Source organism: Panthera onca, chromosome D2, assembly GCF_046562875.1.
Source record: "Panthera onca isolate mPanOnc1 chromosome D2, mPanOnc1 haplotype 2, whole genome shotgun sequence".
NCBI lineage: Eukaryota > Metazoa > Chordata > Mammalia > Carnivora > Felidae > Panthera > Panthera onca.
In genome coordinates this window covers 17,243,013-17,258,071 of record NC_138349.1, presented here as the reverse complement: position 1 = coordinate 17,258,071, position 15,059 = coordinate 17,243,013, and the positions used below count along the sequence as shown (strand labels likewise).

General features: G+C 48.5%; 1 protein-coding gene across 8 annotated transcripts in view; it reads right to left on the bottom strand.

Moving 5' to 3' along the window:
- The window catches only part of NRAP (nebulin related anchoring protein), a 70,503-nt gene that overhangs the window by 34,376 nt on the left and 21,068 nt on the right, over nucleotides 1-15,059 (bottom strand). For all 8 annotated transcript variants that reach the window (XM_078434839.2, XM_078434846.2, XM_078434844.2 and 5 more), the window contains 8 exons: nucleotides 14,643-14,747; nucleotides 9,240-9,338; nucleotides 7,864-7,968; nucleotides 6,605-6,712; nucleotides 6,005-6,106; nucleotides 4,012-4,209; nucleotides 3,340-3,444; nucleotides 841-939 (listed from right to left, as the gene is read on the bottom strand). In XM_078434839.2, the coding sequence (XP_078290965.2) occupies nucleotides 841-939; nucleotides 3,340-3,444; nucleotides 4,012-4,209; nucleotides 6,005-6,106; nucleotides 6,605-6,712; nucleotides 7,864-7,968; nucleotides 9,240-9,338; nucleotides 14,643-14,747 (921 nt within the window). The remainder of the gene's footprint in view (nucleotides 1-840; nucleotides 940-3,339; nucleotides 3,445-4,011; nucleotides 4,210-6,004; nucleotides 6,107-6,604; nucleotides 6,713-7,863; nucleotides 7,969-9,239; nucleotides 9,339-14,642; nucleotides 14,748-15,059) is intronic.

The window sequence follows — 15,059 nt, the reverse complement described above, 5'->3', positions numbered from 1 at the left end:
CTATGCTGTCCACGGCCACAGAAAATAACCCGCTGCAGGGCTCAGGTGGGCCCAGGCTCCCCGAATGAGAAAAATAAGAAGCATTCTCTGCTCCCCTGCACGTCCCCCTGCCCCCATCGCCAGTCCCAATGCATTCCCAGGCAGTGACACCTGGAAAGCGAGCAGTGACCTAAAAGACAGCACAAGTGAACACCTGGTCCATGAAAAACGTACCCCTCTGTTCTTTCTCTCTCCCCTTCCCTCCCACCCCCCCACTTGAGCTTCCAAAAGGCGGCTTTCTGATGCCCCTGAGCTCTGTCGGTAGCGTCCTTTCCGGCACATGTCCCTGGACCTTTATGAAGGACGACTAGGACGGTCCTGGCCACCCTGCCACAGCTCCAACACGTGCTTGGTGTACGTGCACAGGAAGTGCTCAACACTGACGTGCGAACAACATACACGGTGTTTCACTTCGATGCCGCCCGTCTTGGGGCGCATGTTCCCCCCCACCCAAAGAGAATTCTCTCCCGGCTGCAGAATGACAGAGCCTGTGATGAGAGGTAGGAGGCGGGGGAAGAAAGAAGAAGAAAGCGAGACGGGGCAATACTGAGAGCTGAAATGAGTAGCATCAGTCGGCATCTGTCCTCACAACCAGCAGAGAAGGGAAGTGGGGTAAGGCAGAGAGAGCTGGGGTCCGGTGCCCGGAGACAGCCTGCAGGCTCCGGGAGAGCCAGGCCCCGCCTGTCTAAAGGAGAGGCTCGCTGGTGCCCGGATCGTGTCCGGGCAGCACCTGCTGTGGTCTCAGAGACGCCCGGCCCGTGACACGGCAGCATGGCGGAGAAAGGGCAGCTCGGGACTCACTCCGCTCTGCAGCTCCTGGCTCCTCCTGGCGTGTGCCATCTGGGAGCTGTCGGTCACACTGGTGAACTTGAGCTCGTCCGCCCTCTGCCTGTAGTTTTTCTGTTTCCAAAGAAAAGGGACAGCGTAGCATTAGGGGTTGGCTGTCCCCACCACCACACTCGTGCTTACATCCACACGCACACTTTCAGTGACCCGTGCATCTTCTTGGGGGGAGGGGGACCGTCACGGCTGGGCCGGCAGCTTAATCGGGACCACACAGGCCTGAAGCAGCCCGCTCTGGTGAGCCTCTTTTAGTTCCCACCCTTGAGTGAGAACTTGAGCCTCTCCCTCAGGAAACCCTGTGTTTCACCTTATGCCCTGGGATGCACCCATTTTATAAATCGAGATCTGACACAGGAAAAGTGACGTGGAGGGAACTTGGCTTTACAACCAGGAAGATGGAGGCCAGGTCTCGCCTCTGCCCCTTTCCAGCTTCATGACCTTGGGCACCTGTCTTGGTCACCCGAGCTGCTCTTGCTACTGCGGCACAAAAAATAGAAGCTGTCTCACTCTGGGGTGGGGCAGAGGCTTCAATGCCATGCTTTCCGCGAGCGGAGTCCGTGGACACAGCAACGGTTCACATCAGCCGTCACCGTTAGGCATGGTGCCATCATGGCTATCCAAGGATCCCCTATGCCATAGGGAACGGGGATGCCGGGAGCCACAGGCGGGAGGCTGGCGGTCAGGTGGGATCCGGCCTCCCAGTTCCTTCATGTCCCAGATCGCCGAGGTCTCGTCCTCACTGTGTCCCCGCCTCACACCCACAAAGTAACTGGCAAGATTTCAAATGTGCTAATTCTGTCTCCCCACAGGGACTTCTTGTCCCTCCCGGAGGTTAGTTCCTCTGGCTTTTCCACCGGAGGTGCCAAAGCGGACGGGAAGGGCGGCCGCTGGGGGTGGCTTCACTGAAGCAAAAGCCTCGTGTGGCGGGGAGCGCAGAGGTGAGCACCACACCAGTTCTGTCAGCAAGAGGGTCACGGGCACCACCTGAACCCAGAGTCGGGTCTGGAATATTGGAGACTCCAAATCTCCTGCCTTTAGGAAAAAAAAATTCTCCAAAGAGACTTGTAATTTTCCTCTCTAGTTCCAGTGTGTTGAATGGGAAAACTCCTTCACCACATAATTGAAGGAAGTCGCATTTCCCTCCCATGGTTGGAAATTCCTGATTATTCCAGGCTCTGCATGGGTCAGATCATAAGAAATTACTGAGGAGCCAAGAATCCACCCTGGACAGGGCACAACAGAAACATGAAACAGGCGAAGAGAATAGTGTTTTCCCGGCCCTTGAGGAGCTTAATAATTCGTAGGCCGAGGAAGTGAGACAGAGATGGAAATTCCTAGGGCTGGAGGTCAGCTGGTTGGGTCACCTCACTACGTCTTTATCCAACGCAAATGGGGCTTGGGTTTTCTCCACTTGGGAGTTCAGCACGCCTGAACTGAGTCATAGGAACCCTGAAGCGTTATTCCCATTTGTCTACCTTCTTTATTTCTATATCCTAACCTTAAGCGTGTCTGTGTCTGAGAGAAGGATGAGCAGTGGAAAAATAAGAGTCATTTACAAAACGTGCTTCGGGGATGCAATACCACCTAATGGTCAGGAGCTGGGGCATGGGGCCGGACACACTGGGACAGAGCCCAGCTCTGCTCCTCCCTCGAAACTCTCAGTCCCTCTTCCCTCACTAAAATGAGCTTCACCGGGGAGTAATAGTGTCTCCTCACACAGGGCCGCCGTGAGCAACGAATGAGCAGTATGCATGCAACGTCCTCAAAGTGGTCAATCAATGACAGCAACGGCTGCGGGACTGTGCAGCTGTTATCACTATTATTACCATTTGCAAAAGATATGCCGACTCAGCCTTCCTGGTCCTGACACAAGAATTCCCTTTGAGGATCCCAAACAGAGCTCCTGAAATAGTCACACTTCCAAATGAGATGCCCTTCAAAAGTCTTCCTCTGCCGGCTGCCAAAGCCCACTTTGCCTGGTGGAGAGAGAGCCGCAGGGACTCTCAAACACTCCCTGTTCTACACGACAGAAAGGGTCGGAAGGCTCGAGTGACTTGACCGGAGTCTGCAGTGAGTCGAAGGCACAGCACCGGGAAGAGTGCTGACCTCCAAACAGCAGACCCTCTGATTCAGGAGGCAGCACGCACGCCTCACGTGACAAACACATTTTCCCACGTGCTAATCGACTGCGTATTACAACCCTTCTGGATTATTCTTTGGCTGCCACTGCTCCTCTACGTAAACCGCTAAGGCTTCTCACGAACGCCTCCCCGGATGGGGGAGGGCGTGCGGAACATTCGTCAGGGTGCCCTGCAGGTGCGAAACGGAGAGGTCCTCCTCTGAGTCCCCCTCAAAACAAGCCGGGGGGCTGCGGAGGGGGCATCAGGGGAAAAGACGGTGTTCGGCGAGTCGCGGGCTGAGAACCACTAGGAGCCCGGGGGCCCGAGCTCAGGTTACCTCGCTGATCAGCTGTCCCGCTTTCTTGGCCTGCTCCAAATTGAGGCTCCCCTCCGTCAACCACCCGACTCCTTTCATCCACGCCAGGTCGGCCTTGTACTGCAGCTGCAAGAGAAAACCCAAGCTGTAATCAGACGCGTGGGTGCAAAGAAGATGGGAGAGTTCGGAAAACCCTTGCTCTTGCATTTGTAGAACTGCCCTCGGCTCTTTCATAGTCGGGCTGGACTCTCCTTGCGGGTGAGGCCACTGGCTCACTTTGTAACCAGCAGAGCATCTCCCGCCTTAGTGCTCAAACACCACAACTGCACCAAAAAGAGGGCTTTTCACACAGTTTTGACCGAACATCGTATCTCCCAACCTGCTAAATTTCCAAGATTTACTTGCCATTTTCAACGCTCGCCTCCTCCTTGCTCAGCGCCGTGATCAACACATCTGGCCTTCTGCACCAGCTCTGAGCCCCAGTCCTCTGCCCTCTTGCCTCTGCTGTCTCAACTGTATCTAGGGCTCAACCTCCCCACCCGCCTTCCCTGCGGCCGACGCATCTCAGAAGTTCTTCCTAGTCCTCGGGGTCACAGAACAGACTCACGCACAGGTTCCAAATCGCTCTCAAGACGTGCCTGTGCCCAACCGCGAGAGGGGCAGGAAGAGAACCGGCATTGAGTGAGGGCTCACCTCGCTCTGGAGCCCGTAGGCTTTCTTGGCCCACTGAGTCTTCATGTCCTCAGGCAGCACAGTGTATTCATGCAGTTTTTTCCTGTAGTCCAGGTCACTGGCCAGAGCTTGGGCCTTCTTAGCATGCTTGATGTGTACCATGTCCATGGGTAGGTGGAAGCGGGTCTTACTCTCTTCAAAGCCTTTCTTGTATTCGACCTTGAATGTACCGACAAGACCCATTACTTGAGGTCTGCCTTTGCAGAAGTGGTTCAAAACACAGAAAAGCAGCCCGGGCTTTCATGAGGAAACGACAATGTCACTCATCTGTCAGAAAGGTGGGACCCAATTTCTGGCTCGGGAAGGCGGTGCTGCTAAGGAGCTGAGGCCCCATGCTGCTCTGGCTCTGGTAGGAATGCCTCTCACCAATATGAAATCTTTCTCCCTGGCTTCTCCAGGAGGAGAATGCTCGATCTACGGTTTCTGCGGAACCTTTACGAGGCAGAGTAACAGAGCTTGGGCTGCAGAGCCAGACAAGTCTTAGGTCAGACCTGGTCCACCCTTTGCCAAGTGGATGACCTCTGGGGCTCATGTTCCTCAGGGGACTATTGTGATAAGCAAGCAAGACAGCAGCTGAAACCTGCTAAGTGCAGGGACTGGCAGAGAGCAACCACTTGGCAAACGTTCCCAATGAGGATGGCAATGACAGTGGTGATGTCGGTGATGACAGCGGTGACAGGGGTGATGGTGGTGTGGTGGTGAGGAAAGGCGGCATGCCACGGCAGAGTCAGTATGGTTCCAGTAAGTCAGACTTCTAGGATCCGATCTCTACCTTTACCACTGACCACTACACAAGTTTGGGCAAGACACCATCCTTTTGGCCCCAACTCCTCCCACTGAAAATAAGAAGTATAATTCTGTTCTCTGTCTAACCTGCAGCCAAATTCTCAGTGTCTCTGTATATTTCACGATAACGCACTTCACAGGACGTGTTCTGTAGGCACATCCAAAATGGTGACCCAGATGCCAACTCTCTCATTCTGTTTAAGCCATGGCTCCTTAATGACTCACCAGGGAATTATATCTGGCTGTGCCATGCAGCCTGCACCAACTTGGAGCAGCCGCTGTAAAGCAGAAACTCAGTGCTTGTGTGTCCTTTTGGCCTCCTCGGCTTTGGCAGGGAAGGCCTGATCTGAAACCGAGTAGGTCCCTCGTAGCAGAACCCCCCCTCCCCAAAGGATTTCGGCAGGTGACGTTTACCAAGGTTCATCTCCAGCCACCACAGTCATTTACCAGCAGGGTCATTTCGATTGGTTGGAGTTTAGGCGACTCAGTTATCTGCTAAACATTCTGAGTATCAAGTGTGTCATAGCCACGGGATTCATCCAGGACATGGTCACAACAGACAGGGCGCTTGGTGTCTAACTCTCCCCGTAAGAATTAAGCTCCGCTGGGGAGGAACCTGTTATGTGTTGTCCATTCTGATAGCCCAGGTGTCTTACACGGGATCTTGCCCACAGTAGCTGCTTGGTAAACATCTGTGGAATGAATAACTGTGGCCAGACACCTTTGTACCTTGAGCAGTAGAAAGAGATCACTGTTGGGGGCCCCACCTCTCATCTATTTTATTTTAATTTTTTTAATGGAGAGAGAGAGACACAGACCATGAGCAGGGGAAGGGGAAGGGGCAGAGAGAGAGGGAGACACAGAATCTGAACCAGGCTCCAGGCTCTGAGCTCTCAGCACAGAGCCCAACGTGGGGTTGGAACCCGTGAGCCATGAGATCATGACCTGAGCCGAAGTCGGACGCTTAACTGACTGTGCCACCCAGGTGCCCCTATTTTAAAAGAACAGTATGCTTTGGCTAAATAAAGAAAGCAAACAAACTTCTCACACCAACAGGGAAAGAAATTGTAGATGGAAGTCAATAAAAAGGTAGCAGTGAAGTAGGTCCTGGAAGGACTCTTAAAGCAGCACAAGCCCGAGAAAGTGTGGAGGACCGAAAAGAGTTTACCTCACTGCTCATCTTGGCAACCTGCAGAGAGTGCAGAAGCCTGGAGTCCGTAGTGCCCATGACTTTGCCTTTTGATTTTTCATATTCTTCCTTATATTTAATCTTGAGAGAAAGAAAAAGGTTTACTGTGAGGGGAAAGGAAACTCTGCCATCGAAGGGGCTCTGGTATTCACAGGGCAAGGGAAAGAGTTCTGAAAACAACCTCCCCATCTTTCGCGAACCCAGAAGATGATTAAAGAGGAGTGATGTTTACAACGTTAGCGGTCATTATTTTTTTTTCTGCAGGACCACTGACATTTTATCGGAACCATTTCTTTTTTTTTTTTTTTTTTTAAATTTTTTCCCAACGTTTTTTATTTATTTTTGGGACAGAGAGAGACAGAGCATGAACGGGGGAGGGGCAGAGAGAGAGGGAGACACAGAATCGGAAACAGGCTCCAGGCTCCGAGCCATCGGCCCAGAGCCTGACGCGGGGCTCGAACTCACGGACCGCGAGATCGTGACCTGGCTGAAGTCGGACGCTTAACCGACTGCGCCACCCAGGCGCCCCTATCGGAACCATTTCTTATGCATTTCTGAGTTAATGAGAGAAAAACCTACATTGCTCGCAAGCTCTCCGGAGGCTTTGGCGGCCAGCAGAGACATAGCATCCAGTTTCAGCTCAAATCCTTTCCCCTTGGCCTTGTCCCAGCCTTCTCTGTACTTAACCTGACGAACAGAAACACAGGTGAATAGGAGTCCCGATCCATCTTCCTGCCAAAGGTTACAAAGACGTTTAAAACAACGACGACGACCACAAAGATGGTTTCTCCATCTGTTTGCAGACCAGAATCTTGCCTATGATGGTCAAAACGGTAACAGAAATTATTAACACGGTTTGTTGATTCCTGAGCTGTGGGGCCGTGCAGGGCAGCGGGGATGGGACGGGACAAAGAGAAGAGCCATGTGTCCATCCTTGCTCTGTTGTTTCCTGATCGTGAGACCTTGGGAAAGGCACATTAGCTCTTTCAGCCTTACTCTGCCATTTGAAAAAAAAAAAAAAAATCTCCTATTATCTGTCTCAGGGCTGTTGTGGGGATAAACTGGATATAGAACATGAAAACAGATCCCAAGCTGGTAAATATGGAAGGTATTGATATTACCATGGTAACAACACCTTCAGTTTATTGGTCCTTCCTAAGTGCCTTCTACTCATCAACTGTACATACTTTGCATTAGGCCTATGAGGCTCGGAGACATCTATGACCTCGCACAGGTCACACAGCTTAAAAATCGCAGTGCCAGCATCTGACCTGGGGGATTCTCATGCCAAAGCCCATGCCACTGTGTCCCTGCAATAAATGCGTCCTTGGGGGGTGATGATAATTGAATAATTCCATTTTTGGTTGTCTGTCTCAGTGTGCTGCACAGAGCAGGCATTCAATAAATGTTAGTTCCTTTTTTTCTTCTCCTGCCCCCATCTAGAACGAGAAGCCTAATCACAGCCCCCTTGTGACTCCAGGAAAAATCTAGCGACTGAGACTGATCTCAAAACTCGAATTTCCGCCACACAGCGAAGCACCGGTGGGAAGTCACCAGGACGAGGATGACGATGATGGTGATGGCGTGTGTGTGTGTGTGTGTCTGAGAACATGCTGTGCACATGCTCAGATCATGAGAATTACATTTCTACGATCAGTTTATCCCCCGTGAACTGCCACAGTCCATGAGACAGCAAAATTCAAAACAATAATGTGATGGGCGTCTCTGATGAACGTCTCTCCCCAAACACAACAGCCCCTGCTTGTAGGGACTGGTGCCCTCACCTTCACATAGGTTACGTACCCCCTACCACGTTCTCACCTCCACTGCTTGCTCACCTCACTGAATAGTTCAGCATTGGTTCTGGCCTTCACCAGCTGAGGTATGTCCTGTGGCAGTGTGTAATTCAACTTGTTTTTCTCATAGTCAGCGCGGTAATTCACCTGTTGGATTTAAAATCAACCCACAGGGTAAATGCAAGGTTTTTATACAGACAGGAGGTGAATTTCGGAGGCAAGCCTCTCTTTTTCACTTTCCCCTTAGACCCAATAGCCGACAAGGAGTTTTTGGAAAATTTGACAAGGAAGCCTGCGAGTTTATGAGTGTTTGAAATCAGCTGATTAAAGAGGTCAAGTGACAAGTAAAACAACTCAAGGGCACACTCTGAGTTGTGAGTGTATAAAATATCTCCCTGTGGTTATTTCACCAACTCTCCTTTGAAGCACTATGGATACAGAACTTTTTTTTTTTTTTTTTTTTTTTTTTTTTAATGTGCTACACTGCTGAACATCTCACTATAGGCAGAGTAGATACTCAGGGAGTAACTCTCAACGGCTGCTCACATTGAAAAAAAAGGCCATCTTAAGTCACACACAAAAAAGGGCCGACCAGACATTAGGTGATTGCCAGTGGAAAAATAGAGCATCATCTGAAAAGCATCCTTGGCCCCAAATTGAACCTGAGCCTGATCCAACCTATAAATCTAGCTACTATTTTATGGGACATTTGGAGGCCAGAGGAACACATGAAGTCCACATAGGGATCCAGTAAGCAAAGTGCAGACTGTGGGAAACGTAACAGGAAAAACAGTCCAGTTTCTTCAATAAACAACTTGCAAGAAAGAAAAGAGAAAAACAGGAAAACTTAAAGATGAAAAGAATCTTAAAGAGCTATCAGCCATTCACAAGCATGGACCTCATTTGGATCCCGTTCCAAACGAACCGTAAGACAAAATGATAACTTTATGAGATCATTGGAACATTGAATGCTAATAGGACACTGGTGGTATTAAGAATTACCATTAGTTTTTTTGGGATGATATACTAAAATTGTATAAATACGTCTAAAAATTGTTTATCATTTAGAGATTTACCCTAAAGTATTGATAGGTTAAATTATCTAATCTTTGGTCTTTTTCTTTAAAATAACACAAAATGGGGAAGTGGATGGGCATATAGATGAAGCATGACTGGCCACGAGTTGGTAGTGGTTGAAGCCGACTGATGGATACACGGGGAGTCGTTACATTATCCTTTCTACACTTAAATATATTTGGAATTTTCCAAAATAAAAAGTTTACATTGAGGGGAGGTCATTTCATGTTTGTCACAAGACATATGTCACCATGAATGAAAGCCAAATCCTTGGGAGCCAGATATCCAGGGGCCACAAAGCAATTGTGAGTCCCCCCACTAGGCAAGGACAGGTTACTTACATGACTCAGTTGCTGGGCATTGATTTTGGCTTGGACAATTTGAGGGGTGTTGGTCACAGAGCTGTATTTCAATTTGTCGATGCTTTGCCTATAGTTGACCTGGTTAAAACAAACAAAAAACACTTTTCTCTAAGATTTGCTTATTAGTTCCCTGCCCCTAAGCCCAGCAGAGCTGTGATCCTCTGATTACTACAAAAAGGATCAAAGATTCCAATTGGAAACCAACAGACTCTCCAACCCCACAGACAAGAAAACCCCAACACATGGTAGAATTGAGTGACTTTAACAGGAGCACAGTGAGCCAGTGAGCACAGGAAAAGGTGCTCATCTACGTTATTACTGTTATGAATCAGAGAAACGCATATGAAAACTGCAATTAGACACCCCTCCGCTTTTGCCTGAAGAGTGAACATTTAAGCCACTGACTCTACCAAGGGCTGGCAAGGATGTAGAGCTGCAGAAACGCTCACAACACAGCTGGTGGAAGAGCGGGTTGGCAAAGCTACTTTGGGACCAATATGGCGCCTTGGCATACACACCCATACCTTAGGTCTCAACAGTTCTATTCTTACATGCATTCCCAATGGAAACACATGCACAAGGTCACTTTGTAATAATTCAAGCTGCCTATCTATGCTTAATGTACTTTTCTATATATGCTTTATGCTTCAAAAGAAAAGGGGTCTTTTTAAAAAGGGAACGAAAAATGCAAGAGGGACAAAAAGTCCAACTGATGCCATAGGCACGTCGAGGTGGGAGGCGAGGGCGCATCAGTAGCTCTGGGCGAGGACGGTCTTCGCGTGGCTTCACCCTGTACGCCAGCCCCTGCCTGGCCCTCACTTCCGCCCCACCGGTGTCCCTGAGAAAATGGCCGAAAGCTTCGCACGTTCGCGAAAGAAGAAGGGTGGGCCAGTTCAGAAGAGAAGGAGGTAAGATAAACCTCCAGCACGGCCTAGTGCACTGACTTCCAGGTTTCCCATCATTTCAAGACACGGGGGGCTCGTGGGTTTTCTCTTTGGAAAGTACAATTTGCCCTTCAGAGACTCAAGGATTATTAGCCATTTGCCCATGAGAAGACATTCATTCAATTGTCTTCTTTTCCTCCAAACATCCACTAAGAGATGGATGATCTTCCTCCTAAGATCCACTGTAGACAGAATGCGAATTGAGCAGAGAGATATAGGAACATGTCTGAGGCCTGGCGGCAGATGACGAGGGAGGGGGTGGCGGTGAGCTGCGTGAGGACCCAGAGCCCCGCACAGGCGGAAGGGGAGCCGGGATGCAGGCTAGCGAAGACGAAGAGGCTGAAGGTGGGGGATGGCCTGTTCCACGGTCTAACCAAGGCCAGCCCTCAATCCAGGGAAAGGAGGGAAAACTTAACGCACCCCTAACCTATTCCTGACCTTCTTCCCTGCGGCCTGCGTGGTCCCCTGACGCTCATTCATTTGCTCATTCATGCATTCCTTCAGCAAACAGCCACAGAAGGCTACTCTGCACCGAGCGAGCAGACTTGCACAGTCCATGCAGATATCTCAGCTGGGCCCTTGCTCCCGGGGCCCCAAACTGACCCGGTGGCTTGTGACACCCGAGCCCCTCTGCCTATAGGCTCCTGGCTAGGCCCTCCCATCAGCGACACCCCGGTTTTGCTCATAGCAACCAGATCACTGAACACCCCACGCCCAGTCTTCATGCCTCTGTCGTATCGCCTGAAGCCCGGGACCCCACCCGGTCTCCCACACAGTGCGGCCGCATCCTTCGGCCTAGGTCACGCCTAAGAACGTCACACCCCTTTGCTGGGTCCCCACTGTCTACTGGCACCTCTGCCCAGACCTCCACCTACCGCCTCTGGCCATACTCCTCTGGCCGCTGGCCCTGCCCTCCACAAGGGGCACCACTGCCCTGTCCTCCCACCAGCGGTCTGTCTAGAGTCTGACACCTCTCATTCTATCTGCCGGCTGCTACTTCCTGTTGCTGCCTGCATAGGTGACAGCTCACCTCAGGGAGACTTTGTAGCCCAGAGGTCACAAAGTCTGTGACAGCCAGACAGACCACTAGCTGGGTACAGGTGAAGGGCTAGTAGGGGCTAAGGGTTTGGCCTCATTGTTGGGGAAGCATTCAGGAGTGGGGGGGACTGTGGCAAAGGCCCGCAGCTGCTGCTCAGCTCTGGGAACATTACGGTGCAACAGTGTGGGGCCCAGAATGATCAGATCTTCCAGTTACTCCAAAGAAACCCGAAATCTATTTTATTGTGTCAAGCCTTGCCATTTTTAAATGCTGACGAATAGTTCAACGTTTTTATAGCCCAGTGACTCAAGTGAAATAGACCTAAGGGCCATTGTCTCCCGTGTCTCCTCCTTGTACTCACTCCATTCTTGCCTGTCCCACCACGGGCTAACGACAATCGTGGCTTAAGAATGGTACTTCCTGGGGCGCCTGGGTGGCTCAGTCGGTTAAGCGGCCGACTTCGGCTCAGGTCATGATCTCGCGGTCCGTGAGTTCGAGCCCCACGTCAGGCTCTGTGCTGACAGCTCAGAGCCTGGAGCCTGTTTCGGATTCTGTGTCTCCCTCTCTCTCTGCCCCTCCCCTGCTCATGCTCTGTCTCTCTCTGTCTCAAAAATAAATAAACGTTAAAAAAAAAAATTAAAAAAAAAAAAAAAAAGAATGGCACTTCCTGTGCCTAGCACCACTTCTGGTGCTTCACACACAAGAATGCATTTAATCCAACCACCCTGCGGGCAGAAGCTCTTATTATCCCCACCTTACAATGCAAACACTGAGTGCCAGAGAACTAATTTGCCCAAGGTCACCCAGCTAATGTCAGCCAAAGTGGCTCCCACTGTAAACCTGGCTTGCCAAAGCGAGGGTGCTTGGAGCGATTACTTTTTTTTTTTTCTTTACAGATGAATCAGGGATCCCCCATAGCCAGAGCTACCATTGTTTAGACAGGCAAATATGTTCTGGGTATGAACAAATGACTTACAAATTAACTCCTAGAACAGGATCTAGGAAAAACTGAGCTTTCCCGACACTGAGCCACGGGGTATTTTGTTGGATTTGGAGATAAAGCACGGCATCGCTTTGTGCTTTTTGGTTAGTGGTCCAGGGAGAGAAGTTTTTGCACACTGTGAGTTGCGGATATGGGGTATATAGGAAAAGTAGGAAATATAAAGTCATTTCAATGTCAACCATTAATGAGATTAGAGTGCAGTTGCTTCCTGGTGCATTAACTCAGAGGGGAAATTATCATCTCATAATAAAGAGTCTATTAGAGTTCAGAATTATGCATGATAAAATGTCACGAAAACTGTATTTTTTTTAAAAGGCATATTCCTTCCCAATAATTCTGCATTAGTATGTTGCAGAGCACAATTACTCTCCTCTGCGGGACATAATTAACAGTCTCCAGGATTAATCACATCTCTGCAACATCACAGATGCTTGGCCATTGCTTCAATCTACTTTCTGAAGGAGCTCTTTGCTGAGGATGGAATCTCATTTTAATGCTATTAGTGTTGATAAAATCCATCTGAAGGGAATGCTCTCTAATTAAAGACGCACGCTTGTTTATTTCATTTCATAGCTATTTGACCACGTTTAGAGCCACCAGACAGAGGGACCATAAATGCTCTTGTAATGGATTCCCCCCAACTTCCTTCCCCAAACTTCCTTCTCCCAATACTTCCTGTATGTAAATCCCTACATTCTGGGGTGGTAAATTCAAATTCACATGGGAGCCAGGAAGGGAAGGTAAAGGAGAATAAGATAACCCAGAGCAGCTGCCCCTCAGTCCCAGCCAGTTGCTATCATGCAGGAGCTAGGGTGGCCATTCCCAGCATTTTTAGATTTTTCCAGAAGAGATGAAAATATGAATTTTTACATGAACTCCCCAAATCTCTATATGTTGGTCCAATTACTTTTTCAACTCTGTGTGGTCAAACTAAACGTCTCTGTAACCTGGATCTGGCTCTTGGGGCTTCTAGTTCAGAATCTCCCTCTGCTTCTAAATAGTATTTCGAATCCAGTCTGGTTTGATTCTCCTATCAGACTCGTGCAGCTGACCAGGCTGTATTTCAGGTGCGTGGTTTGATTCCACAGCTTTCCACAGACAAATGTAATAGCAAGTCCTGTTATAATGGGAGTACAAAGTTGTAGGAATCTCTCTCCACTTGACTGTGCTCTTAGGCATGACTGATGGAGTTCTACGGGCTGAGCCGACACTCGCATTTTAATGAGGTGCTCTTGGTCCTCAAGTTTCCCAGGTAATGCATGCAGGCAAAATAGAAAGGAAGTAGCTTAGGTAGTCAAGTGTAACCTTGGGTTTCATGAAGGTGATGTGAGAAAGTCAACCCAACCAAACTTCCTGGGAAAAGAAGAAGCAAAGCTTAGGCCCTTTATATTCCTTGACTTCCCATTCTTTGCTTTACTACACATTTGAAAAGCTTATTTCATTCACTAAACTATCCTTTGCCGGTGATTATCCTTTGCTGTCCCGTAAGCCGTGCGTTCAACACTGGAGATGCCCAGCTGAACCCGACAAGGCTCCCACTCCGAGCAAAAGGGAGAGCGACCCAAAGACCTATTTACCGAGAGCAACACCCAAGTCAGCTACTGAGGTCATGCTGATCCCAAGGGAATGTAAAGGAAAGTAGCACTGGGCATTGAGTAAATATATGTTGAATTATTTATTAAATTATTGACTGGTTGGAGATAACCATCACTGGCCAATAACTATGATATGAACTCAGTTCTAAACCACCTTAACTACTTTTTAAGATAGCAGATGACTTTAATCTTTTTCTTTGTACTTTTCTGTATTTCCTAAATTTCCTGTAATAAGCATATGCAGTAAAATTCTTACACTTAGAAAACAATAAATTTAATGAATTATACTTATTTCATTGGGACAAGTCAAACTGTATCTAAATAAAATCACCACTATAGTAATTAAGAAATACATATACTTTCCCAAGTGCTCCTGAGAGAAAATTGAGTCAACAGTACCACTTCCTCTCAACTTTTAGCTATTTTATTTTACTTCCTGCAGTCCTTCAACGTACCATACTCCAAAACTTTAAATCAGGAAAAAAAGAAGCTCCTCATGTCTAAAGAATGATTACTTTCAACGTGCCCAACAGCAGACATATTCCACCAAATTCTACAAGGAGATACTGAAGAGCAGGTTATTTTCAAGATGGAACCAGAGTTGTCCCCACCTTACATAGAAAATCTAAGAGTTTCCAAACATGCATACGTGGGCTTCCTAGTGGGAAAGTTCCCCTTCTTAATCCCTTCCATCTGTTACGAACTGTTATATCTTCTCTTTCCATCTTGCTACCTAAGAATCACTCCACAGGAGGAAGGGACAAGCAATAAAGCAGAAGGTGCTACCGGAGGAGAACTTACATCTTTCAAGGGAACCAGTCTCACTGTGGTTTGATAGGAAGGAGTAAGAGTGGCTGGGTAGTTGTAGTCCACAACATCGTGTTTATAATCAGCCTTGTAGGCAATCTGAAACACAAAGAAAAAGAAAGAAAGAAAGAAATTAGTCCCCACTTTCTTTTGACCTTGTTTGAATGACATAGGAAACTTCTAAAAAGTAACAAGAAATAAAATTAATTCAGTTTCACCACCTCCAAGGAAAATTAAATTATGTTCGCACTTTGCCTTTAATTCATTTGAATTCTTAATTAATCCAAAATTAGTGAACTTCCATCTGTAGCACATTTTTATTTTATCTTTCTTATTAATTATGGAACCCCTTACAAAGGGAAGCAGTGGCACATGGGTATATGATGAAAGAGCTTCTTGGCTAAACCCCCA